The 26514-nt window shown below is 49.2% G+C and overlaps 1 protein-coding gene across 44 annotated transcripts in view; it reads left to right on the top strand.

Moving 5' to 3' along the window:
- The window catches only part of PTK2B (protein tyrosine kinase 2 beta), a 128107-nt gene that overhangs the window by 76600 nt on the left and 24993 nt on the right, over positions 1–26514 (top strand). For 43 of the 44 annotated variants that reach the window (XM_074536421.1, XM_074536418.1, XM_074536416.1 and 40 more), the window contains 7 exons: positions 1940–2055; positions 8791–8891; positions 8990–9079; positions 12795–12999; positions 18299–18401; positions 18518–18583; positions 24955–25080. In XM_074536421.1, coding sequence (XP_074392522.1) covers positions 1940–2055; positions 8791–8891; positions 8990–9079; positions 12795–12999; positions 18299–18401; positions 18518–18583; positions 24955–25080 — 807 coding nt within the window. The remainder of the gene's footprint in view (positions 1–1939; positions 2056–8790; positions 8892–8989; positions 9080–12794; positions 13000–18298; positions 18402–18517; positions 18584–24954; positions 25081–26514) is intronic. The other variant, XM_074536388.1, reaches the window with a different exon arrangement.

A 26514-nucleotide genomic window follows, 5' to 3' on the forward strand; every position in this document is an offset into this window, starting at 1 on the left:
CTCATGGAAGGATCCATGGATCCTCATGGATCTTCATGGATGGAGAGAGCAGGATCCATAGATCATCATGGATCCTCATGGATAGAGAGGACAGCATCCATGGATTGTCATGGATCCTGGTGGGAATGATGGAGAGGACAGGATCCATGGATCTTGGTGGGAATGATGGAGAGGACAGGATACACGGATCCTGGTGGGAATGATGGAGAGGGCAGGATCCATGGAGACTCATGGATCCTGGTGGGAATGATGGAGAGGACACCATCCATGGATCCTCATAGGTGGAGAGGACAGGATCCATGGATCCTGGTGGGAATGATGGACAGGGCAGGATCCATGGGTCCTCATGGACCTTCATGGATCCTCATGGAAGGATCCATGGATCCTCATGGATCTTCATGGATGGAGAGAGCAGGATCCATAGATCCTCATGGATCCTCATGAATAGAGAGGACAGGATCCATGGATCCTCATGGATCCTGGTGGGAATGATGGAGAGGGCACCATCCATGGATCCATGTGGGAGTTTTGGAGAGGACAGGATCCATGGATCCTCATGGATGGAGAGGAGAGGATCCATGGGTCCTCATGGATGGAGAGGGCAGGATCCATGGATCCTGGTGGGAATGATGGACAGGGCAGGATCCATGGAGCTTCATGGATCTTCATGGATGGAGAGGGCAGGATCCATGGGTTGTCATGGATGGAGAGGACAGGGTCCATGGATCCTGGTGGGAATGATGGACAGGGCAGGATCCATGGATCCTCATGGATGGAGAGGACAGGATCCATGGATCCTGGTGGGAATGATGGAGAGGACAGAATCCATGGGTCCTGGTGGGAGTTTTGGAGAGGGCACCATCCATGGATCTTCATGGATGGAGAGGGCAGGATCCATGGAGCCTCATGGATCCTCATGGATCTTCATGGATCCTCATGGATGGACATGGCAGGATCCATGGATCCTCGTGGATCCTCATGGATCTTCATGGATGGAGAGGGCACGATCCATGGATTGTCATGGATAGAGACGGCAGGGTCCTTGGATCCTCAGGGATGGAGAGGACAGGATCCATGGATCCTGGTGGGAATGATGGACAGAGCAGGATCCATGGATCCTGATGGGAATGATGGAGAGGACAGAATCCATGGATCCTCATGGATCCTGGTGGGAATGATGGAGAGGGCACCATCCATGGATCCTCATGGATGGAGAGGAGAGGATCCATGGATCCTGGTGGGAAGGATGGAGAGGACAGAATCCGTGGATCCTCATGGATGGAGAGGAGAGGATCCATGGATCCTTGTGGGAATGATGGAGAGGACAGGATCCATGGGTCCATGGGTTCCCGGTGTGACACCGCCATTGCCGGTGTGACTTCACCGTTCCCGGTGTGACGTCACCGTTCCCGGTGTGACACCATTGCCGTTCCCGGTGTGACGCCGCCGTTCCCGGTGTGACGCCGCCGTTCCCGGTGTGACACCATTCCGTTCCCGGTGTGACGTCACCATTCCCGGTGTGACGTCACCGTTCCCGGTGTGACACCGCCATTCCCGGTGTGACGCCGCCATTCCTGGTGTGACGTCACCATTCACGGTGTGACACCGCCATTCCCGGTGTGGCGCTGTCATTCCCGGTGTGACATCACCGTTCCCGGTGTGACGCCATCATTCCCGGTGTGACACCGTCGCCGTTCCCGATGTGACGTCACCATTCCTGGCATGACACCACCATTCCCGATGTGACGTGACCATTCCCGGTGTGACGTCACCGTTCCCGGTGTGACATCACCGTTCCCGGTGTGGCGCCGTCATTCCTGGTGTGGCGCCGCCATTCCCGGTGTGACGCCGTTGCCGTTCCCAGTGTGACGTCACCGTTCCCGGTGTGACGTCACCGTTCCCGGTCTGACGTCACTGTTCTTTGCCGGTGCCGTTGCAGCTGGGCCGGTACCTGGAGCAGAACCGGGCGGGCCTGGCCGTGCCCACGCTGGTGCTCTTCGCGCTGCAGGTCTGCAAGGCCCTGGCCTACCTGGAGGCCGTCAGCTGCGTCCACAGGTGGGATCCCGGAAATGGGATTGGGGATTGGGGATTGGGGATTGGGGTTTGGGGTTTGGGGTTTGGGGTTTGGGGTTTGGGGTTTGGGGTTTGGGGTTTGGGAGTTGGGATTTGGGATGGGAATTCGAGGTTTGGGGTTTGGGGTTTGGGATTTGGGGTTTGGGGTTTGGGATTTGGGGTTTGGGGTTTGGGAGTTGGGATTTGGGGTTTGGGATTTGGGGTTTGGGGTTTGGGATTCGGGATTTGGGGTTCGGGGTTTGGGGTTTGAGATGTGGGATCGAGATTTGGGATTCAGGGTTTGGGGTTTGGGGTTTGGGATTTGGGGTTTGGGAGTTGGGAGTCGGGGTTTGGGATGGGAATTCGGGGTTTGGGATTTGGGGTTTGGGGTTGGGGGTTTGGGATTCAGGGTTTGGGGTTTGGGGGTTTGGGGTTTGGCGTTTGGGATTTGGGGTTTGGGGTTTGAGGTTTGGGATTTCGGATTTGGGGTTTGGGAGTTGGGATTTGGGAGCGGGATTTGATATTTGGGATTTGGGATTTGATATTTGGGATTGAGGTTTGGGGTTTGGGATTTGGGATTTGGAAGTTGGGATTTGGGATTTGGGATTTGGGAGTGGGATTTGATATTTGGGGTTTGGGATTCAGGATTAGGGATTCAGGATTCGGGATTTGGGATGGGGCTGGAGCCCCATGGAATTCTGGGACAGGTGGGGGAAGTTGGGGTGATGGATGGGGGGGACGGTGGGAGATGGGGCAGGAGCAGGGGTGGGGAGATGCGGGAGTGGGTGAGGGCTCTGCTCCATCCCATATCCCATTATCCCATTATCCCATTACCCCAATATCCCATTATCCCATTATCCCATTATCCCATATCCCATTATCCCATTATCCCATTATCCCATTATCCCATTATCCCATATCCCATTATCCCATTATCCCATTATCCCATTATCCCATTATCCCATTATCCCATTATCCCATATCCCATTATCCCGTTATCCCATTATCCCATTACCCCAATATCCCATTATCCCATATCCCATTATCCCATTATCCCATTATCCCATTATCCCGTTATCCCATTATCCCATTATCCCATATCCCATTATCCCATTATCCCATTATCCCATTATCCCATTATCCCATATCCCATTATCCCATTATCCCATTATCCCTTTACCCCATTACCCCATTATCCCATTATCCCATATCCCATTATCCCATTATCCCATTACCCCAATATCCCATTACCCCATTATCCCATTATCCCAATATCCCATTATCCCATATCCCATTATCCCATATCCCATTATCCCAATATCCCAATATCCCATTATCCCATTATCCCATATCCAATTATCCCATATCCCATTACCCCATTATCCCATTATCCCATATCCCATATCCCATATCCCATTATCCCATTATCCCATTATCCCATTATCCCATTATCCCATTACCCCATATCCCATTACCCCATTATCCCATTGTCCCATTACCCCATTATCCCATATCCCATTATCCCATTACCCCAATATCCCATTATCCCAGTGTCCCATTATCCCATTATCCCATTATCCCATTACCCCAATATCCCATATGCCATATCCCATACTCCAAATCCCTTTATGATGTTATCCCATACCTGATATCTCATATCCCATTATCCCGGTATGCCGATATCCCCTATCCCAAATCCCATATCCCACATCCCAAATCCCAAATCCCAAACCGCGTTAATTATCCCATGGATCCCAAATCCCATATCCCATAATCCCACGGATCCCAAATCCCAGGGACATCGGTGTCTGGAACATCCTGGTGGTCTCTGCTGTCCATTATGATATCCCATATCTCAAATCCCATATCCCATTATCCCATATCCCATATCCCACATCCCATATCCCATAATCCCATGGATCCCAAATCCCAAATCCCAGGAACATCGCCTTCAGGAACATCCTGGTGGCCTCTCCTCTCCACATCCCACATCCCACATCCCACATCCCATATCCCAAATCCCATTATCCCATGGATTCCAAATCCCATTATCCCATTAATTATCCCAAATCCCACTTCCCGTATCCCACATCCCATATCCCTCATCCCATATCCCATATCCCATATCTTCACATACCATATCCCACGTCCCATATCCCATATCCCACATCCCATTATTCCATGGATCCCAAATCCCATTATGCCCTTAATTATCGCACATCCCATATCCCGTATTCCATATCTCACATCCCATATCTCACATCCTATATCCCAAATCCCACATCCCAAATGCCAATTCCCATAATCCCAAATCCCACAATCCCAAATCCCGAACCGCAGGGACATCGCCGTCCGAAACATCCTGGTGGCCTCCCCTGTCCATTATCCCATATCCCACATCCCATATCCCATATCCCATATCCCATATCCCACATCCCATATCCCATATCCCATATCCCATATCCCATATCCCACATCCCATATCCCATATCCCATATCCCATATCCCACATCCCACATCCCATATCCCACATCCCATATCCCATATCCCATATCCCATATCCCATATCCCATATCCCATATCCCACATCCCATATCCCCTATCCCATATCCCATATCCCATATCCCATATCCCACATCCCACATCCCATATCCCACATCCCATATCCCATATCCCATATCCCGTATCCCACATCCCATTATCCCATGGATCCCAAATCCCATTATCCCATTAATTATCCCATATCCCATAGCCAACATCCCATATCCCACATCCCATATCCCACATCCCACATCCCATATCCCATATCCCATATCCCATATCCCATATCCCATATCCCATATCCCATATCCCACAACCCAAATCCCGCATCCCAAATCCCACATCCGAAATCCCAATTCCCATATCCCATATCCCATATCCCCTATCCCATATCCCATATCCCATATCCCATTCTCCCATGGATTCCAAATCCCATTATCCCATTAATTATCCCACATGCCACATCCCATATCTCACATCCCATATCCCACATCCCACGTCCCATATCCCAAATCCCACATCCGATATTCCAATTCCCATAATCCCACATCCCAAATCCCCTTATCCCATTACCCTAAATCCCAATTCCCACAATCCCCAATCCCACGGATCCCGAATCCCATGGATCCCATATCCCATATCCCATATCCCATTATCCCATGGATTCCAAATCCCATTATTCCATTAATTATCCCACATCCCATATCCCATAGCCAACATCCCATATCCCACATCCCACATCCCACATCCCAAAACTCACACCCGAAATCCCAATTCCCATAATCCTAAATCCCACAGATCCCAAATCCCATGGATCCCATATCCCAAATCCCACATCCGAAATCCCAATTCCCATAATCCCAATTCCCATAATCCCAAATCCCACAATCCCAAATCCCGAACCGCAGGGACATCGCCGTCCGGAACATCCTGGTGGCCTCCCCTGTCCATTATCCCATTATCCCATTATCCCATTATCCCACATCCCACATCCCACATCCCATATCCCATATCCCATATCCCACATCCCATATCCCATATCCCACATCCCATATCCCATATCCCATATCCCATATCCCATTATCCCATTATCCCATATCCCACATCCCACATCCCATATCCCACATCCCATATCCCATATCCTATATCCCATATCCCATATCCCATATCCCATATCCCAAATCCCACATCCCAAAATCCCAAATCCCATAATCCCAATTCCCACAATCCCAAATCCCGAACCGCAGGGACATCGCCGTCCGGAACATCCTGGTGGCCTCCCCTGTCCATTATCCCATTATCCCATTATCCCATATCCCACATCCCACATCCCATATCCCATATCCCACATCCCATATCCCACATCCCACATCCCACATCCAACATCCCATATCCCATATCCAACATCCCACATCCCATATCCCACATCCCATATCCCACATCCCACATCCAACATCCCATATCCCATATCCCATATCCCATATCCCATTATTCCATGGATCCCAAATCCCATTATCCCATTAATTATCACACATCCCATATCCCATATCCAACATCCCATATCCCACATCCCATATCCCATATCCCAAATCCCACATCTGAAATCCCAATTCCCACCATCCCAATTCCCATAATCCCATTATCTCATGGATCCCAAATCCCATGGATCCCCTATCCCAAATCCCAGATCCCACATCCGAAATCCCAGTTCCCATAATCCCAAATCCCATATCCCAAATCCCACATCCCACATCCCATATCCCACATCCCACATCCCATATCCCATATCCCATATCCCATATCCTATATCCCATATCCCATTATTCCATGGATCCCAAATCCCATTATCCCATTAATTATCCCACATCCCATATCCCATAGCCAACATCCCACATCCCACATCCCATATCCCACATCCCAAATCCCACACCCGAAATCCCAATTCCCATAATCCTAAATCCCACAGATCCCAAATCCCACGGATCCCAAATCCCACATCCAAAATCCCAATTCCCATAATCCCAATTCCCATAATCCCCAATCCCACGGATCCCAAATCTGGAACCGCAGGGACATCGCTGTGTGGAACATCCTGGTGGCCTCCCCTGTCCATTACCCCATTATCCCATATCCCATTATCCCATTATCCCACATCCCATGTCCCATATCCCATATCCCATTATTCCATGGATCCCAAATCCCATTATCCCCTTAATTATCGCACATCCCATATCCCATATTCCATATCCCATATCCCACATCCCATATCCCACATCCCACATCCCATATCCCATATCCCATATCCCATATCCCATATCCCACATCCCACATCCCACATCCCATATCCCATATCCATATCCCATATCCCATATCCCACGTCCAATATCCCAAGTCCCACATCCCAAATCCCAATTCCCATAATCCTAAATCCCACAGATCCCAAATCCCATGGATCCCATATCCCAAATCCCACATCCCAAATCCCAATTCCCATCATCCCAATTCCCATAATCCCAATTCCCACAATCCCAAATCCCGAACCGCAGGGACATCGCCGTGCGGAACATCCTGGTGGCCTCCACTGTCCATTATCCCATTATCCCATATCCCATATCCCATATCCCATATCCCACATCCCATATCCCATATCCCATATCCCACATCCCATATCCCATATCCCACATCTCATATCCCATATCCCATATCCCACGTCCCACATCCCATTTTCCCGATCCCTCATCCCCTATCCCATATCCCATATCCCATTATCCCATTATCCCATTATCCCATATCCCACATCCCATATCTCACATCCCACATCCCATATCCCATATCCCATATCCCATATCCCATATCCCACATCCCACATCCCACATCCCATATCTCATATCCCACATCCCACATCCCACATCCCATATCCCCCATCCCACATCCCATATCCCACATCCCATATCCCGTAATCCCATGGATCCCAAATCCCAAATCCCACACCCGAAATCCCAATTCCCATATCCCATATCCCATATCCCACATCCCATATCCCATTATCCCATTATCCCAAATCCCACATTCCATATCCCCTATCCCACATCCCACATCCCACATCCCAAATCCCACATCCCAAATCCCAATTCCCATAATCCCATATCCCATAATCCCAAATCCCACAATCCCAAATCCCGAACCGCAAGGACATCGCCGTCCGGAACATCCTGGTGGCCACCCCTGTCCATTATCCCATTATCCCATTATCCCATATCCCATATCCCATATCCGAAACCCCAATTCCCATAATCCCAGTTCCCATAATCCCAAATCCCACAATCCCAAATCCCGCACCGCAAGGACATCGCCGTCCGGAATATCCTGGTGGCCTCCACTGTCCATTATCCCATTATCCCATATCCCATATCCCATATCCCATATCCCATATCCCACATCCCATATCCCATATCCCATATCCCATATCCCATATCCCATATCCCATATCCCATATCCCACATCCCATTATCCCATTATCCCATATCCCATATCCCATATCCCATATCCCATTATCCCATTATCCCATATCCCACATCCCACATCCCACATCCCACATCCCACATCCCATATCCCACGTCCCACATCTCATTTCCCACATCCCATATCCCATATCCCACGTCCCATATCCCATATCCCATATCCTATATCCCATATCCCATTATCCCATATCCCACTTCCCATATCTCACATCCCATATCCCATATCCAACATCCCATATCCCATATCCCATATCCCGTAATCCCATGGATCCCAAATCCCAAATCCCACACCCGAAATCCCAATTCCCATAATCCCCATTCCCATAATCCCAATTCCCATAATCCCAATTCCCACAATCCCAAATCCCGAACCGCAGGGACATCGCCGTCCGGAACATCCTGGTGGCCTCCCCTCTCCATTATCCCATTATCCCATATCCCATATCCCATATCCCATATCCCATTATCCCATATCCCATATCCCCCATCCCATATCCCAATTCCCATAATCCCAATTCCCACAATCCCAAATCCCAAACCGCAGGGACATCGCAGTGCGGAACATCCTGGTGGCCTCCCCTGTCCATTATCCCATTATCCCATATCCCACATCCCACATCCCATAATCCCAATTCCCATCATCCCAATTCCCACAATCCCAAATCCCGAACCGCAGGGACATCGCCGTCCGGAACATCCTGGTGGCCTCCCCGGAGTGCGTCAAGCTCGGCGACTTCGGCCTCTCGCGCTACATCGAGGATGAGGAGTACTACAAAGGTGGGATCCATCCCGCGGGATCGGGGATCCCGGGGATCCCTCGGGATGGCCGGGAATGGGGGAATTGTGGGATCGGGATCATTCCCGGCTCCTTCCAGCTTCCATCTCCCGGCTCCCCATCAAGTGGATGGCGCCGGAATCCATCAACTTCCGGCGCTTCACCACGGCCAGCGACGTCTGGATGTTCGGTGAGGGGCGGGATTCCGGGATTCTGGATCGGGTGGGATCTTGGGATTCAGAGTTGGGGGATTTTGGGATTCAGAATTGGGGGATTGCGGGAACGGGGCGGGATTCCGGGAATCTGGATCGGGTGGGATCTTGGGATTCAGAATTGGGGGATTCTGGGATTCAGAACTGTGGGATTCTGGGATTCAGAATTGGGGGATTCTGGGATTCAGAGTTGTGGGATTCCGGGGTTCAGAATAATGGGATGCTGGAATTCAGATTTGCGGGATCCTGGGATTCAAAGTGGGATTCTGGGATTCAGAGTTGGGGGATTCTGGGATTCAGAATTGGGGAATCCTGGGATTCGGAATTGGGGGATTGTGAGATTCAGAACTGTGGGATTCTGGGATTCAGAATATTGGGATTCTTGAATTCAGAATTGGGGGATTCTCGAATTCAGAGTTGTGGGATCTTGGGATTCAGAGTTGGGGGATTCTGGGATTCAGAGTTGGGGGATTCTCGAATTCAGAGTTGTGGGATCTTGGGATTCAGAGTTGTGGGATTTTGGGATTCAGAGTTGGGGGATTCCGGGATTCAGAATTGTGGGATTATGGAATTCAGAGTTGGGGGATTCCGGGATTCAGAATTGTGGGATTATGGAATTCAGAGTTGGGGGATTCCGGGATTCAGAATTGTGGGATCCTGGTGTTCAGAGTTGGCAGATCCTGGGATTCAGCATTGTGGGATTCTGGGATTCAGAATTGTGGGATTCCGGGGTTCAGAATAATGGGATCCTAGGATTCAGAGTAGTGGGATTTTGGGATTCAGAGTCTTGGGATCTTGGGATTCAGAGTTGGGGGATTCTGGGATTCAGAACTGTGGGATTCTGGGATTCAGCATTGTGGGATTCTGGGAATCAGAATTGTGGGATCTTGGGATTCAGAATTGGGGGATTCTGGGATTTAGGATTGGGGGATCTTGGGATTCAGAGCTGGGGGATTTTGGGATTCAGAGTCTTGGGATCTTGGGATTCAGAATTGGGGGATTCTGGGATTCAGAATATTGGGATTCTGGGATTCAGAGTTGGGGGATTGTGGGATTCAGAATTGTGGGATTCTTGGATTCAGAGTTGTGGGATTCTTGGATTCAGAGTTGTGGGATTCTAGGATTCAGAACTGTGGGATTTTGGGATTCAGAATTGGGGGATTGCGGGAACGGGGCGGGATTCCGGGATTCTGAATCGTGTGGGATCTTGGGATTCAGAGTTGTGGGATTTTGGGATTCAGAGTTGTGGGATCCTGGGATTCGGAATTGTGGGATTCTGGGATTCTGAATCGTGTGGGATCTTGGGATTCAGAATTGGGGGATTCCAGGGTTCAGAATTGTGGGATTCCGGGATTCTGAATCGTGTGGGATCCTGGGATTCAGAGTTGGGGGATTCTGGGATTCGGAATTGGGGGATCCTGGGATTCGGAATTGGGGGATTTTGGGATTCAGAGTTGGGGGATTCTGGGGTTCAGAGCTGGGGGATCCTGGGATTCAGCATTGTGGGATTCCGGAATTCAGAATTGTGGGATCCTGGGATTCAGAATTGGGGGATTCTGGGATTCAGAATTGGGGGATTCTGGGATTCAGAATTGGGGGAATCTGAGATTCAGAGTTGGGGGATCCTGGGATTCAAAGTGGGATTCTGGGATTCAGAGTTGGGGGATTCTGGGATTCAGAATTGGGGGATCCTGAGATTCAGATTTGTGGGATCCTGGGATTCAGAGTGGGATCTTGGGATTCAGAGTTGGGGGATTCTGGGATTCAGACTTGTGGGATTTTGGGATTCAGAGCTGCGAGATCTTGGGATTCAGAGTTGGGGGATTCTGGGATTCAGAACTGGGGGATCCTGGGATTCAAATGGGGGGATTCCGGGATTCAGAATTGTGGGATCCTGGTGTTCAGAGTTGCCAGATCCTGGGATTCAGAATTGTGGGATTTTGGGATTCAGAATTGTGGGATTTTGGGATTCAGAATTGTGGGATTCTGGGATTCAGCATTGTGGGATTCCAGGATTCAGAGCTGGGGGATCCTGGGATTCAGCATTGTGGGATTCTGGGATTCAGAATTGGGGGATCCTGGGATTCCGAACTGTGGGATTCAAGGGTTCAACTTTGTGGGATTCCAGGATTCAGAACTGTGGGATCCTGGGATTCAGAATTGGGGGATCCTGGGATTCAGAACTGTGGGATTCTGGGATTCAGAATATTGGGATTCTGCGATGTAGAGCTGGGGGATTCTGGGATTCAGAATCATGGGATCCTGGGATTCGTCATAATGGGGTGGGATTCTGGGATTCAGCTTTGTGGGGTGGGATCCTGGAATTCAGAGGGGGATCCTGGGATTCCAAACTGTGGGATTCAAGGGTTCACCTTTGTGGGATTCTGGGATTCAGAGTATGGGGATCCTGGGATTCAGAGTTGTGGGGTTCCAGGGTTCACCTTTGTGGGATTCTGGGATTCATAATTGTGGGATTATGAGATTCAGAGTTGAGGGATCCTGGGATTCAGATTTGTGGGATCCTGGGATTCAAAGTGGGATTCTGAGATTCAGAATGGTGGGATTCTGGAATTCAGAACTGGAGGATCCTGGAATTCAGAGTGGGATTCTGGAATTCAGAACTGAGGGATCCTGGGATTCAGAATTGGGAGATTCTGGGATTCAGAATTGGGGGATCTTGGGTTTCAGAGTTGTGGGATTTTGGGATTCAGAATTGGGGGATTCCAGGATTCAGAATTGGGGGATCCTGGAATTCAGAGTGGGATCCTGGGATTCAGAGTTGTGGGATCTTGGGATTCAGAATTGTGGGATTCTGGGATTCAGAGTTGGGGGATCCTGGGATTCCGAACTGTGGGATTCAAGGGTTCAACTTTGTGGGATTTTGGGATTCAGAATTGGGGGATCCTGGGATTCGGAATTGGGGGATTGTGGGATTCAGAGTTGAGGGATCCTGGGATTCAAAGTGGGATCTTGGGATTCAGAGTTGGGGGATCCTGGGATTCAGAATTGTGGGATTCTTGGATTCAGAATTGAGGGATCCTGGGATTCAAAGTGGGATTCTGGGATTCAGAGTGGGATCCTGGGATTCAGAATTGTGGGATCCTGGTATTTGGAATTGTGGGATTCTGGGATTCAGAACTGGGGGATTCTGGGATTCCGAACTGTGGGATTCAAGGGTTCACCTTTGTGGGATTCTGGGATTCAGAATTGGGGGATTCTGGGATTCAGTGTTGGGGGATTCTGGGATTCAGAATTTTGGGATTCTGGGATTCAGAGCTGGGGGATCCTGGGATTCAGCATTGTGAGATTCTGGGATTCAGAATTGTGGGATCCTGGGATTCAGAATTGGGCGAATCTGAGATTCAGAACTGGCGGATCCTGGAATTCAGAATTGTGGGATCCTGGAATTCAGAGTTGTGGGATTCTGAGATTCAGAATTGTGGGATTCTTGGATTCAGAATAAGGGGATTGTGAGATTCAGAATTGTGGAATTCCGGGATTCAGAGTTGTGGGATTTTGGGATTCAGAGTTGTGGGATTCTGGGATTCAGAACTGGGGGATTCTTGGATTTAGCGTTGGGGGATTCTGGGATTCAGAATTGGAGGATCCTGGAATTCAGAGTTGGGGGATCCTGGGATTCCGAACGGGGGTATCCCGGGATTTCCGCTGGATTCCCGACCCTGTCCCCCTCAGGCGTGTGCGTGTGGGAGATGCTGAGCTTCGGCAAGCAGCCGTTCTTCTGGCTGGAGAACAAGGACGTGATCGCGGTGCTGGAGAAGGGCGACCGCCTGCCCAAGCCCGACGCCTGCCCGCCCGTGCTCTACTCGCTGCTGACGCGCTGCTGGGACTACGACCCCGCCGAGCGGCCCCGCTTCCAGGAGCTCGTCTGCAGCCTCAGGTGGGCCTGGAATGGTGGGAGATCCATGGAAAGGGGTGGGAATGTTGGGGGGAATGTGGGAGAAAAACTGAGAAAAAATTTCAGATTGCGGAATTTTTATGGAGAAGTTTGGGTTCAGAAGATTTCCCGGGAACCCAAACCCTCCAAAGGTTCTCCAAGGCTGGAAATGCTGGAGGATCCATGGAAGGATGGAAGGTTGGGAAAGTGGAGGAAAAATCTGGGAAAAAAAACCTCAGATCGAGAATTTTAATGGAAAAATTTTGGATTCGGAGCCTTTTCCTCAGAATTGAAACCCTCCATCTCCAAAGGGTCTCCAAGGCTGGAAATGCTGGAGGATCCGTGGAAGGATGGAAGGTTGGGAATGAGGAGGAGAAAGTTTGGAAAAGTGAGAGATCGGGAGTTTTTATGGAAAAGTTTGGGTTCAGAGCCTTCCCTCGGAATCAAAAAATTCCATCTCCAAATGGGAATTCTGGAGGATCCATGGAGGGATGGAAGGGTTGGGAATGTGGGGGAAAAAATCCAGGAAAAACCTTGGAATTGGGAGTTTTCATGGGAAAAGTTTGGTGTTGGAGGAACCTTGGAGGAACCTTTGGAGACCCTTTGGAAGGGGATGGGGTTGGAAGGGCTTTGGTTGCCAGGACAGGGTCTCCAAAGGGTCTCCAAAGGGTCTCCAAGGTTCCTCCAAGCCCAAATTCCAGGAGCTGCTCTGCAGCCTCAGGTGGGCCTGGAATGGTGGAAGATCCATGGAAAGGGGTGGGAATTGTGAGGGGAAAAAGCTTGGAATTGGGAGTTTTCATGGGAAATGTTTGGTGTTGGAGGAGCCTTTGGCTTTGGTTCCCAGGACAGGGTCTCCAAAGGGTCTCCAAAGGGTCTCCCAAGGTTCCTCCAAGGTTCCTCCAAGCCCAAATTCCAGGAGCTGCTCTGCAGCCTCAGGTGGGCCTGGAATGGTGGAGGAACCATGGAAAGGGGTGGGAATTTTGAGAGGAAAAAGCTCGGAATTGGGAGTTTTCATGGGAAAAGTTTGGTGTTGGAGGAACCTTTGGAGGAACCTTTGGAGGAACCTTTGGGGACCCTTTGGAAGGGGATGGGGTTGGAAGGGCTTTGGTTCCCAGGACAGGGTCTCCAAAGGGTCTCCAAAGGGTCTCCAAAGGTTCCTCCAAGGTTCCTCCAAGCCCAGATTCCAGGAGCTGCTCTGCAGCCTCAGGTGAGCCTGGAATGGTGGAGGAACCATGGAAAGGGATGGGAATGTTGAGGGGAAAAAGCTCGGAATCAGGAGTTTTTATGGGAAAAGTTTGGTGTTGGAGGAGCCTTGGAGGAACCTTTGGAAGACGATGGAGTTGGAAGGGCTTTGGTTGCCAGGACAGGGTCTCCAAAGGGTCTCCAAAGGGTCTCCAAGGTTCCTCCAAGCCCAAATTCCAGGAGCTGCTCTGCAGCCTCAGGTGGGACTGGAATGGTGGAGGATCCATGGAAAAGTGTGGGAATGTTGAGGGGAAAAACCTTGGAATTGGGAGTTTTCATGGGAAATGTTTGGTGGTGGAGGAACCTTTGGAGGAACCTTTGGAGGAACCTTTGGAGACCCTTTGGAAGGGGATGGGATTGGAAGGGCTTTGGTTGCCAGGACAGGGTCTCCAAAGGGTCTCCAAGGTTCCTCCAAGCCCAAATTCCAGGAGCTGCTCTGCAGCCTCAGGTGGGCCTGGAATGGTGGAAGAACCATGGAAAGGGGTGGGAATGTTGAGGGGAAAAAGCTCGGAATTGGGAGTTTTCATGGGAAATGTTTGGTGTTGGAGGAACCTTGGAGGAACCTTTGGAGACCCTTTGGAAGGGGATGGGGTTGGAAGGGCTTTGGTTCCCAGGACAGGGTCTCCAAAGGGTCTCCCAAGGTTCCTCCAAGCTCAAATTCCAGGAGCTCGTCTGCAGCCTCAGGTGGGCCCGGAATGGTGGAGGATCCATGGAAAAGTTGAGGGGAAAAACCTTGGAATTGGGAGTTTTCATGGGAAATGTTTGGTGTTGGAGGAGCCTTTGGCTTTGGTTCCCAGGACAGGGTCTCCAAAGGGTCTCCAAAGGGTCTCCAAGGTTCTCCAAGCCCAAATTCCAGGAGCTCGTTTGCAGCCTCAGGTGCACCCGGAATTCTGGAAGATCCATGGAAAGGGGTGGGAATGTTGAGGGGAAAAACCTTGGAATTGGGAGTTTTCATGGGAAAAGTTTGGTGTTGGAGGAACCTTGGAGGAACCTTTGGAGACCCTTTGGAAGGGGAGGGGGTTGGAAGGGCTTTGGTTGCCAGGACAGGGTCTCCAAAGGGTCTCCAAAGGGTCTCCAAGGTTCCTCCAAGCCCAAATTCCAGGAGCTGCTCTGCAGCCTCAGGTGGGCCTGGAATGGTGGAAGATCCATGGAAAGGGGTGGGAATTGTGAGGGGAAAAAGCTTGGAATTGGGAGTTTTCATGGGAAATGTTTGGTGTTGGAGGAGCCTTTGGCTTTGGTTCCCAGGACAGGGTCTCCAAAGGGTCTCCAAAGGGTCTCCCAAGGTTCCTCCAAGGTTCCTCCAAGCCCAAATTCCAGGAGCTGCTCTGCAGCCTCAGGTGGGCCTGGAATGGTGGAGGAACCATGGAAAGGGGTGGGAATTTTGAGAGGAAAAAGCTCGGAATTGGGAGTTTTCATGGGAAAAGTTTGGTGTTGGAGGAACCTTTGGAGGAACCTTTGGAGGAACCTTTGGGGACCCTTTGGAAGGGGATGGGGTTGGAAGGGCTTTGGTTGCCAGGACAGGGTCTCCAAAGGGTCTCCAAAGGGTCTCCAAAGGTTCCTCCAAGGTTCCTCCAAGCCCAGATTCCAGGAGCTGCTCTGCAGCCTCAGGTGGGCCCGGAATGGTGGAAGATCCATGGAAATGTTGAGGGGAAAAACCTCGGAATTGGGAGTTTTTGTGGGAAATGTTTGGTGTTGGAGGAACCTTGGAGGAACCTTTGGAGACCCTTTGGAAGGGGAGGGGGTTGGAAGGGCTTTGGTTCCCAGGACAGGGTCTCGAAAGGTTCTCCCAAGGTTCCTCCAAGCCCAAATTCCAGGAGCTGCTCTGCAGCCTCAGGTGGGCCCGGAATGGTGGAAGATCCATGGAAAGGGGTGGGAATGTTGAGGGGAAAAAGCTCGGAATTGGGAGTTTTCATAGGAAAAGTTTGGTGCTGGAGGAGCCTTTGGCTTTGGTTCCCAGGACAGGGTCTCCAAAGGGTCTCCAAAGGGTCTCCAAAGGGTCCCCAAGGTTCCTCCAAGCTCAAATTCCAGGAGCTGCTCTGCAGCCTCAGGTGGGCCTGGAATGCTGGAGGAACCATGGAAAGGGGTGGGAATGTTTGGGGGAATGTGGGAGAAAAATCGAGAAAAAATTTCAGATTGGGGAATTTTTATGGAGAAGTTTGGGTTCAGAAGATTTCCTGGGAATCCAAACCTTCCAAGGGGTCTCCAAGGCTGGGAATTCTGGAATGGGATGGAGAGATGGGAATGTGGAGGGGAAAAATCTGGGAAAAACTTTGGGATTTGGGAATTTTTATGGAAAATTTTGGATTTAGAACCGTTCCTCAGAATCCAAACCCTCCAATTCCAAAGGGAATTCTGGAGGATCCATGGAGGGATGGAGGGTTGGGAATGATGGGGAAAAATCTGCAATTTTTGAATTTTTATGGAAAATTTTGGGTTCAGGAGATTTCCTGGGAATCCAAATCCTCCAAAGGGGCTCCAAGGATGGGAATTCTGGAATGGGATGGAGAGGTGGGAATGTGGAGGGGAAAAATGTGGGAAAAAGTTTGGGAAATTGGGAATTTTTATGGAAAATTTTGGATTTCCTCAGAATCAAAACCCTCCAATTCCAAAGGGAATTCTGGAGGATCCATGGAGAGATGGATTGGTGGGAATGTGGATGAAAAATCTGGGAAAAACTTTGGGATTGGGAATTTTTATGGAAAATTTTGGATTTAGAGCCGTTCCTGGGAATCCAAACCCTCCAATTCCAATGGGAATTCTGGAGGATCCATGGAGGGACGGAAGGTTGGGAATGATGGGGAAAAATCTGGAATTTTTGAGTTTTTATGGAAAATTTTGGGTTCAGGAGATTTCCTGGGAATCCAAACCTTCCAAAGGGGCTCCAAGGCTGGGAATTCTGGAATGGGATGGAGAGATGGGAATGTGGAGGGGAAAAATCTGGGAAAAACTTTGGGAATTTGGGAATTTTTATGGAAAATTTTGGATTTAGAGCCGTTCCTCAGAATCCAAACCCTCCAATTCCAAAGGGAATTCTGGAGGATCCATGGAGGGTTGGGAACGATGGGTGAAAATCTGGAATTTTTGAATTTTTATGGAAAATTTTGGGTTCAGAAAATTTCCTGGGAATCCAAACCCTCCAAAGGGGCTCCAAGGCTGGGAATTCTGGAATGGGATGGAGAGATGGGAATGTTGAGGGGAAAAATCTGGGAAAAACTTTGGAAATTGGGAATTTTTATGGAAAATTTTGGATTTAGAGCCGTTCCTGGGAAACGAAACCTTCCAATTCCAAAGGGAATTTAGGAGTGGGATGGAGGGTTGGGAACGAGGATGAAAAATCTGGGAAAAACTTTGGGATTGGGAATTTTGATGGAAAATTTTGGATTTAGAGCCGTTCCTCAGAATCCAAACCCTCCAACTCCAAAGGGAATTCTGGAGGATCCATGGAGGGTTGGGAATGATGGGTAAAAATCTGGAATTTTTGAATTTTTATGGAAAATTTTGGGTTCAGGAGATTTCCTGGGAATCCAAACCTTCCAAGGGGTCTCCAAGGCTGGGAATTCTGGAATGGGATGGAGAGGTGGGAATGTGGAGGGGAAAAATGTGGGAAAATCTTTGGGATTGGGAATTTTTATGGAAAATTTTGGATTTAGAGCCGTTCCTCAGAATCCAAACCCTCCAATTCCAAAGGGAATTCTGGAATGGGATGGAGAGTCGGGAATGTGGATGAAAAATCCGGGAAAATCTTTGGAATTGGGAATTTTTATGGAAAAGTTTGGATTTAGAGCCGTTCCTCAGAATCCAAACCCTCCAATTCCAAAGGGAATTCTGGAGGATCCATGGAGGGATGGAAGGGTTGGGAATGATGGGTAAAAATCTGGAATTTTTGAATTTTTATGGAAAATTTTGGATTTAGAGCCTTTCCTCCGAATCCAAACCCTCCAACTCCAAAGGGAATTGAGGAGTGGGATGGATTGGTGGGAACGAGGATGAAAAATCTGGGAAAAATCTTTGGGAATTGGGAATTTTGATGGAAAATTCCCGCATTGTCCCTTCCCCGCAGCGACATCCACCTGATGGAGAAGGAGCTGGCGCAGGAGCAGCAGAGGAGCGGCCGCCACCGAGCCCCCAAAATCCTGGAGCCCTTCCCGGAGCCGCCTCCCAAGGTCGGGAATGCTTTGGGAAACGTGGAAATTTTGGGAATTTTTTCCCCGCGAAAATTCGGGAATTTTTCCTGAAAAATCCAGGAAAAAATTCCCGTTTTTTTGCCCCATTCCCACAGCCCAGCCGGCCCATGTACAAGCCGCCATCCCATAATAACCTGCTGGCGCCCCAGCTGCAGTTCCAGGTGAGGAATTCCGGGATTTTTTGGGAATTTTTGGGAATTTTTGGGAGGTTTTCTCCATTGGGGAATCACGGAGGGGAAAGGGATTGGGGAGTTTGGGGGTGAGGCCAAAAATCCAAACCCCAAAATCCACCCGGGGTTGGGATCCATCCCAGAAAATTCCCGGAATATTTCTGAATAATCCAGGTTATTCCAAAATATCCCCAAATATCCCCAAATATTCTGAACTATCCCAAAATACCCAAAAACGCTACAAAAATATCCCACACTATTCCAAAATATCCTGAAATCTACCAAAATATTCAAAAAAATCCCCAACTATCCCAGAATTTCCCGAAACACCTCAAACTATCAGAAAAAAAATCCCAAAATATCCCAAAATATTCTAAAATCATCCAAATATCCTTAAATATCCCAAAATATCCCAAAAATATTTCAAAATATCCCAGAATATCCAAAAATACCCCAGAATATTCCAAAATGTAACAAAATATTCCAAAATATCCCCAAATATTCCAAATATCCCCAAATATTCCAAAATATTCCAAACTATCCCAAAATATCTGAAAAAATCTGAAAATATCCCAAAATATCCCGAAATATTTCAAAATATCCCAGAATATCCAAAAATATCCCAGAATATTCCAACGTATTCCCAAAAATTCCCAAAATATCCCAAAATGTCCCAGATTATTCCAAAATATCCCCAAATATCCCCAAATGTTCTGAACGATTCCGAAATAGCTGAAAAAAATCCCAAAATATTCTAAAATATTCTAAAATATTCTAAATATCCCAGAATATCCCAAAATATTCCAAATATCCCCAATATCCCCAAATATTCCAAACTATTTCAAAATATCTGAAAATATCCCAAAATATCCCAGAATATTCCAAACTATCCCAAAATATCCTAAAATATTCCAGATTATCCTAAATATTCCAAAATATCCCCAAATATCCCAAAATATCTGAAAATACCCCAGAATATCCCGAAATATTCCCAAATATTCCAAAATATCCCAAAATATCCCAAAATATCCCAGATTATTCCAAAATATCCCCAAATATCCCCAAATGTTCTGAACTATTCCAAAATAGCTGAAAAAAATCCCAAAATATCCCAAAATATTCTAAAATATTCCAAATCTCCCAGAATATTCCAAAATATCCTCAAATAACCCAAATACCCCAAAATATCCCAGAATATCCCAAAATATCTGAAAAAATCTGAAAATACCCCAAAATATCCCGAAATATTCCCAAATATCCCAAAATACCTCAAAATATCCCAAAATACCCCAGAATATTCCAAAGTATTCCCAAATATCCCAAAAATCCCAGAATATTTTGAAAATTCCCAAAATATTCCAAAATATCCCCAAATGTTCTGAACTATTCTGAAATAGCTGAAAAAAATTCCCAAAATATTCTAAAATATTCCAAATATCCCAGAATATCCCAAAATATCCTCAAATATCCCAAAATGTTCCAAAAATTCCCACAATAGCCCAAAATATTCCAAATATCCCAGAATATTCCAAAATATCCCAAAATATCCCCAAATGTTCTGAACTATCCCGAAATATCTGAAAAAAATCCCAAAAAATCCCAAAATATTCAAAAAGATTCCAAATATCCCAGAATATTCCAAAATGTCCCAAAATATTCCCAAATATCCCAAAATAACCCAAAATATTCCAAAGAAACCAAAATAGCTGAAAAAAAATCTGAAAATATTCAAAAATATCCCAAAATACCCCAGAATATCCAAAATACCCCAGAATATTCCAAAGTATTCCCAAATATCCCAAAATATCCTGGAATATTTCTGAAAATCCCAAAGCATTCCAAAATATTCCAAAATATCCCAGAATATTCCAAAAATTCCCAAAATATCCCAAAATATCCCCAAATGTTCTGAACTATTCCAAAATATCTGAAAAAAAATCCCAAAAAATCCCAAAATATTCTAAAATATTCCCAAATATCCCAGAATATCCCAAAATATCCTCAAATATCCCAAAATACCCCAAAATATTTCAAACTATCCAAAAATAGCTGAAAAAATCTGCAAATATCCCAGAATATCTCAAAATAATCCAAAATATCCCAGAATATCCCAAAATATTCCCAAATATTTCAAAATATCTCAAAATGTCCCAAAATATTCCAAAATACCCGAAAATATTCCAAACTACTCCAAAATATTCCAAAATATCCCCAAATATTCTGAAATATTCCAAAATATCTGAAAAAATTCCCCAAATATCCCAAAATATTCCAAATATCCCAGAATATCCCAAAATATCCTCAAATATCCCAAATACCCCAAAATATCCCAAATTATCCCAAAATATCTGGAAAAATCTTAAAATATCCCAAAATATCCCTGAATCCCGTACAATATCCCAAAATAACACCGAATATCCCGGAATACCAAAAATTATCCCCAAATATTCCAAATATTCCAAACTCTCCCAAAATACCTGAAAAAAAACCCCAAAATTTCCAAAAACATCAAAAATTTCCCCAAAAATGTCCCAAGGCCGCTTCCAATCCCCATCCCCTATTCTGGGGTTGGGTTCTGGCGCCGTTCCCGCTCTGCCCGCGCTGCGGCTCCGTCTGTCTGTCCGTGTGTCCATCCATGTGTCCGTGTGTCCGTCCGTTTGTCCGTCCATGTGTCCGTCCGCGTGTCCATCCATGTCTGCATCCGTGTGTCCATCCCTGTGTCCATCCGTGTGTCCCTCCACGTGTCCGTGTGTCTGTCCGAGTGTCCATCCGTGTGTCCGTCCGTGTGTCCATCCATGTGTCCATCCGTGCATCCGTCCGTGTGTCCATCCATGTGTCTGTCCCTGTGTCCGTCCGTCTGTCCATCCACGTGTCCATCTGTGTGTCTGTCCGAGTGTCTGTCCGTGTGTCCATCTGCGTGTCCATCTGTGCATCCGTCCATGTGTCCGTCCGTTTTTCCGTCCATGTGTCCCTCCGTATGCCCATCCCTGTGTCCGTCTGCGTATCCATCCGCTCATCCATCTGCCTGTCCATCCATGCATCCCTCTGGCATCCATCCGTCTGTCCGTCTGTGTGTCCATCCGTGTGTCCATCCGTGTGTCCATCCATGTGTCCATGCGTTTGTCCGTCCATGTGTCCATCCATTTGTCCATCCATCTGTCCATCCTGTGTCCATCTGTGTGTCCGTTCGTGTGTCTGTCCGTGTGTCTGTCCACATGTCCATCCGCACATCCATCCATGTTCTGTCCATGGTACATCCATGTGTCCGTCCGTGCATCCATCTGTGTGTCCCTCCGTTTGTCCATCCCTGTGTCCATCCATGCATCCATCCATGCATCCATCCATGTGTCCGTCCATGTTTCCATCCGTGTGTCCATCCATGTCTGCATCCATGTGTCCAGCCGTCTGTCCATCCCTGTGTCCATCCCTGTGTCCATCCGTGTGTCCATCCGCACATCCATACATGTTCCATCCATGTTCCATCTGTGTGTCCATCCACGTGTCCATCCGTCTGTCCATCCATGTGTCCATCCGTCTGTCTGTCCATGTGTCCATCCGTGTGTCCATCCATGCGTCCATCCATGTGTCCATGCATGTGTCTGTCCGTCTCTCCATCCATGTCTCCATCTGTGTGTCCGTCCATGCATCCATCCCTGTGTCCGTGTGTCCATCCATGTGTCCGTCCCTGTGTCCATCCATTTGTCCATCCATGTGTCCATCCGTGTGTCCAGCTGTCTGCCCGTCTGTCCATTTGTCCGTCCGTGTGTCCGTCCGTGTGTCCATCCACGTGTCCATCCATGTGTCAATCCACACATCCATCCGTCTGTCCCTCCATGTGTCCATCCGTGCATCCCTCCTTGCGTCCATCCGAGTGTCCGTCTGTGTGTCCGCATGTCCGTCCGTGCATCCGTCCGTGTGTCCATCCATGTGTCCGTCCGTGTGTCCGTCCATGTGTCCATCTGCGTATCCATCCGTGCATCCCGCCGTGCATCCATCCATGTGTCCGTCTGTCCGTCCGCGCGTCCGTCCGTGCATCCGTCCGTGTGTCCATCCATGTGTCCGTGTGTCCATCCCTGTGTCCATCCCTGCGTCCATCCATGTGTCCGTCCATGTGTCCGTCCGTGTGTCCATCCATTTGTCCGTCCATGTGTCCGTCCGTGTGTCCATCCAGGTGTCCATCCCTGTGTCCATTCCTGTGTCCATCCGTGTGTCCGTCCGTGTGTCCATCCATGCATCCCTCCTTGCGTCCATCCGAGTGTCCGTCTGTGTGTCCGCATGTCCGTCCGTGCATCCCTCCAGCGTCCATCCGTGTGTCCGTCCATGTTTCCATCCATGCATCCATCCATTTGTCCATCTGTGTGTCCATCCCTGTGTCCATTCGTGTTCCATCTGTGCATCCATCCATGTGTCCATCCATGTGTCCATCCGTGTGTCCATCCGCACATCCATACATGTTCCATCCACGTGTCCATCCGTCTGTCCATCCGTGTGTCCATCCATGTGTCCATGTGTCCATCCATGTGTCCATCCATGTGTCCGTCTGTGTGTCCATCCCTGTGTCCATCTACTTGTCCATCCATGTGTCCATCAGTGTGTCCATCTGTGTGTCCATCCGTGCATCCCTCCGGCGTCCATCCGTGTGTCCGTCCCTGTGTCTGTCCGCGTGTCCATCCATGTGTCCATCCACACATCCATACATGTTCCGTCCATGTGTCCATCCGTGTGTCCATCCGCACATCCATACATGTTCCATCCACGTGTCAATCTGTCTGTCCATCCCTGTGTCCGTCCGTGTGTCCGTCCGTCCGTCCGTCCGCGCTAACCTGGCTCCCGTTGCTGCCGCTCCTGCCGTTCCCGTTGCCTCCATTATTCCCGGCATTCCCGGCACTCCCGTTGCCGCTGCTGTTCCCGTTCCCGGCGTTCCCGGCGCTCCGTTTGTCCATGGCGCCATGTCGCTCCGTTTGTCCATTCCTGTGTCCGTCCATGTGTCCATCCAGGTGTCCATCCCTGTGTCCATCTGTGTGTCTGTCCCCGTGTCCGTCCGTGTGTCCATCTGTGTGTCCGTCTGCGTATCCATCCGCATGTCCATCTGTGTGTCCATCCGTGCATCCGTCCGTGTGTCCGTCCGTATGTCCATCCATGCGTCCATCTGCTTGTTCGTCCGTGTGTCCATCCGTGTGTCCATCTGTGCATCCATCCATGTGTCCATCTGCATGTCCATCTGCTTGTCCATCCTTGTGTCCATCGGTGTGTCCATCCGTGCATCCATCTGTGCGTCCATCCGTGTGTCCATCTGTGTGTCTGCATGTCCGTCGGTGTCCATCCGTGTGTCCATCTGTGTGTCCACGTGTCCATCCGTGTGTCTGTGTGTCCGTCCGTGTGTCCATCCATGTGTCCATCCATGTGTCCGTCTGCGTGTCTGTCCGTCTCTCCATCCATGTCTGCATCCACGTGTCCATCCATATGTCCATCCGTGTGTCCACCCGCACATCCATACATGTTCCATCCACGTGTCCATCTGTCTGTCCATCCATGTGTCCGTCCATGCATCTGTCCGTGTGTCCATCCCTGTGTCCATCCCTGTGTCCGTCCATGTGTCCGTCCGTTTGTCCATCCATGTGTCCATCCAGGTGTCCATCCCTGTGTCCATCCATGTGTCTGTCCGTCTGTCCATCCATGTCTCCATCTGTGTGTCCATCCCTGTGTCCATCCATGTGTCCATCCGTGTGTCCATCCGCACATCCATACATGTTCCATCCATGTTCCATCTGTGTGTCCATCCACGTGTCCATCTGTGCATCCATCCACGTGTCCGTCCATGTGTCCATCCGTGTGTCCATCCCTGTGTCCATCCATGTGTCCGTCCGTTTGTCCATCCATGTGTCCATCCATGTGTCCGTCCGCGTGTCCGTCCATGCATCCATCCCTGTGTCCGTGTGTCCATCCGCACATCCATACATGTTCCATCCATGTTCCATCTGTGTGTCCATCCATGTGTCCATCTGTCTGTCCATCCACGTGTCCGTCCGTGCGTCCATCTGTGTGTCCGTCCGTGCATCCATCCCTGTGTCCGTGTGTCCGTCCATGCGTTTGTCTGTCCATGTGTCCATCCATGTGTCCATCCGCACATCCATACATGTTCCATCCATGTGTCCATCTGTGCATCCATCCACGTGTCCGTCCGTGTGTCCATCCGTGCGTCCGTCCGCGCTAACCTGGGTCCCGTTGCCGCCATTCCTGTTGCTGCCGCTCCCGCCGTTCCCGTTGCCGCCGCCATTCCCGCCGTTCCCGGCGTTCCCGGCGTTCCCGTTGCCGCTGCCATTATTCCCGGCGTTCCCGGCGCTCCGTGCCGGCTCTCGCAGCTGCCCGAGGGTCTCTGTGCCAGCTCCCCGGCCCTGTCCAGTCCCGCCGAGGTGCCGAGCGCGGCTCTGTCCCGCCGGACGCCGCCCCCCGCCCGCCACGGCCCCTTCAAGAGGCGCAGCGTCCGGGTAAGCGCCGAATTCCGCATCCCGAGGAATTCCCGAGCCTCGGAAACCGCGCCGGGATCGGCCCCCCGGTGGGATCCTGCATGCCGGAGGAATTCCCAAATCCTTAAAAATCCTTCAGAGATCATTCCCTGGTGGGATCCTGCATGCCAGAGGAATTCCCGAATCCTTAAAAATCCTTCAGAGATCATTCCCTGGTGGGATCCTGCATGCCGGAGGAATTCCCAAATCCTTAAAAATCCTTCAGAGATCATTCCCTGGTGGGATCCTGCATGCCAGAGGAATTCCCAAATCCTTAAAAATCCTTCAGAGATCATTCCCTGGTGGGATCCTGCATGCCAGAGGAATTCCCAAATCCTCAAAAATCCTTCAGAGATCATTCCCCGGTGGGATCCTGCATGCCGAGAAATTCCCAAATCCTCAAAAATCCTTCAAAGATTGTCCCGGTGGGATCCTGCATGCCAGAGGAATTCCCAAATCCTTAAAAATCCTTCAGAGATCATTCCCTGGTGGGATTCTGCATGCCAGAGGAATTCCCAAATCCTTAAAAATCCTTCAGAGATCCTTCCCTGGTGGGATCCTGCATGCCAGAGGAATTCCCGAGCCTCAAAAATCCTTCAGAGATTGTCCCGGTGGGATTTGGTGTCTGGAAAAATTCCCGATCCTCAAAAATTGTCCCAATTTTGGGATCTCCTTCCCATTGGAATTTGAGATCCAGAGGAATTCCCAATCCTCAAAAATCTTCTTGTTGAGATCACCTTCCCAATGGGGTTTGGGATCCAGAGGAATTCCCAATCCTCAAAAATTGTCCCATTGTTGGGATCCTCTTCCAGTTGGGATTCGGCATCCAGAGGAATTCCCGAGCCTCGGAAACCGCTCCGGGATCGTTCCCCCGGTGGGATCCTGCATGCCAGAGGAATTCCCAAATCCTTAAAAATCCTTCAGAGATCATTCCCTGGTGGGATCCTGCATGCCAGAGGAATTCCCGAGCCTCCGAAACCGCTCCGGGATCGTCCCCCCAGTGGGATCCTGCATGCCAGAGGAATTCCCAAATCCTCAAAAATCCTTCAGAGATCATTCCCTGGTGGGATCCTGCATGCCAGAGGAATTCCCGAGCCTCAAAAATCCTTCACAAATTGTCCCGGTGGGATTCGGCATCTGGAGGAATTCCCAAATCCTTAAAAATCCTTCAGAGATCATTCCCTGGTGGGATCCTGCATGCCAGAGGAATTCCCAAATCCTTAAAAATCCTTCACAAATTGTCCCGGTGGGATCCTGCATGCCAGAGGAATTCCCGAGCCTCAAAAATCCTTCACAAATTGTCCCGGTGGGATTTGGTGTCCGGAGGAATTCCCAATCCTCAAAAATGGTCCAATTTTTTGGGATCTTCCCATTGGAATTTGGGATCCAGAGGAATTCCCAATCCTCAAAAACCAT

Source organism: Zonotrichia albicollis, chromosome 3 (assembly GCF_047830755.1).
Source record: "Zonotrichia albicollis isolate bZonAlb1 chromosome 3, bZonAlb1.hap1, whole genome shotgun sequence".
NCBI classification, from domain to species: domain Eukaryota; kingdom Metazoa; phylum Chordata; class Aves; order Passeriformes; family Passerellidae; genus Zonotrichia; species Zonotrichia albicollis.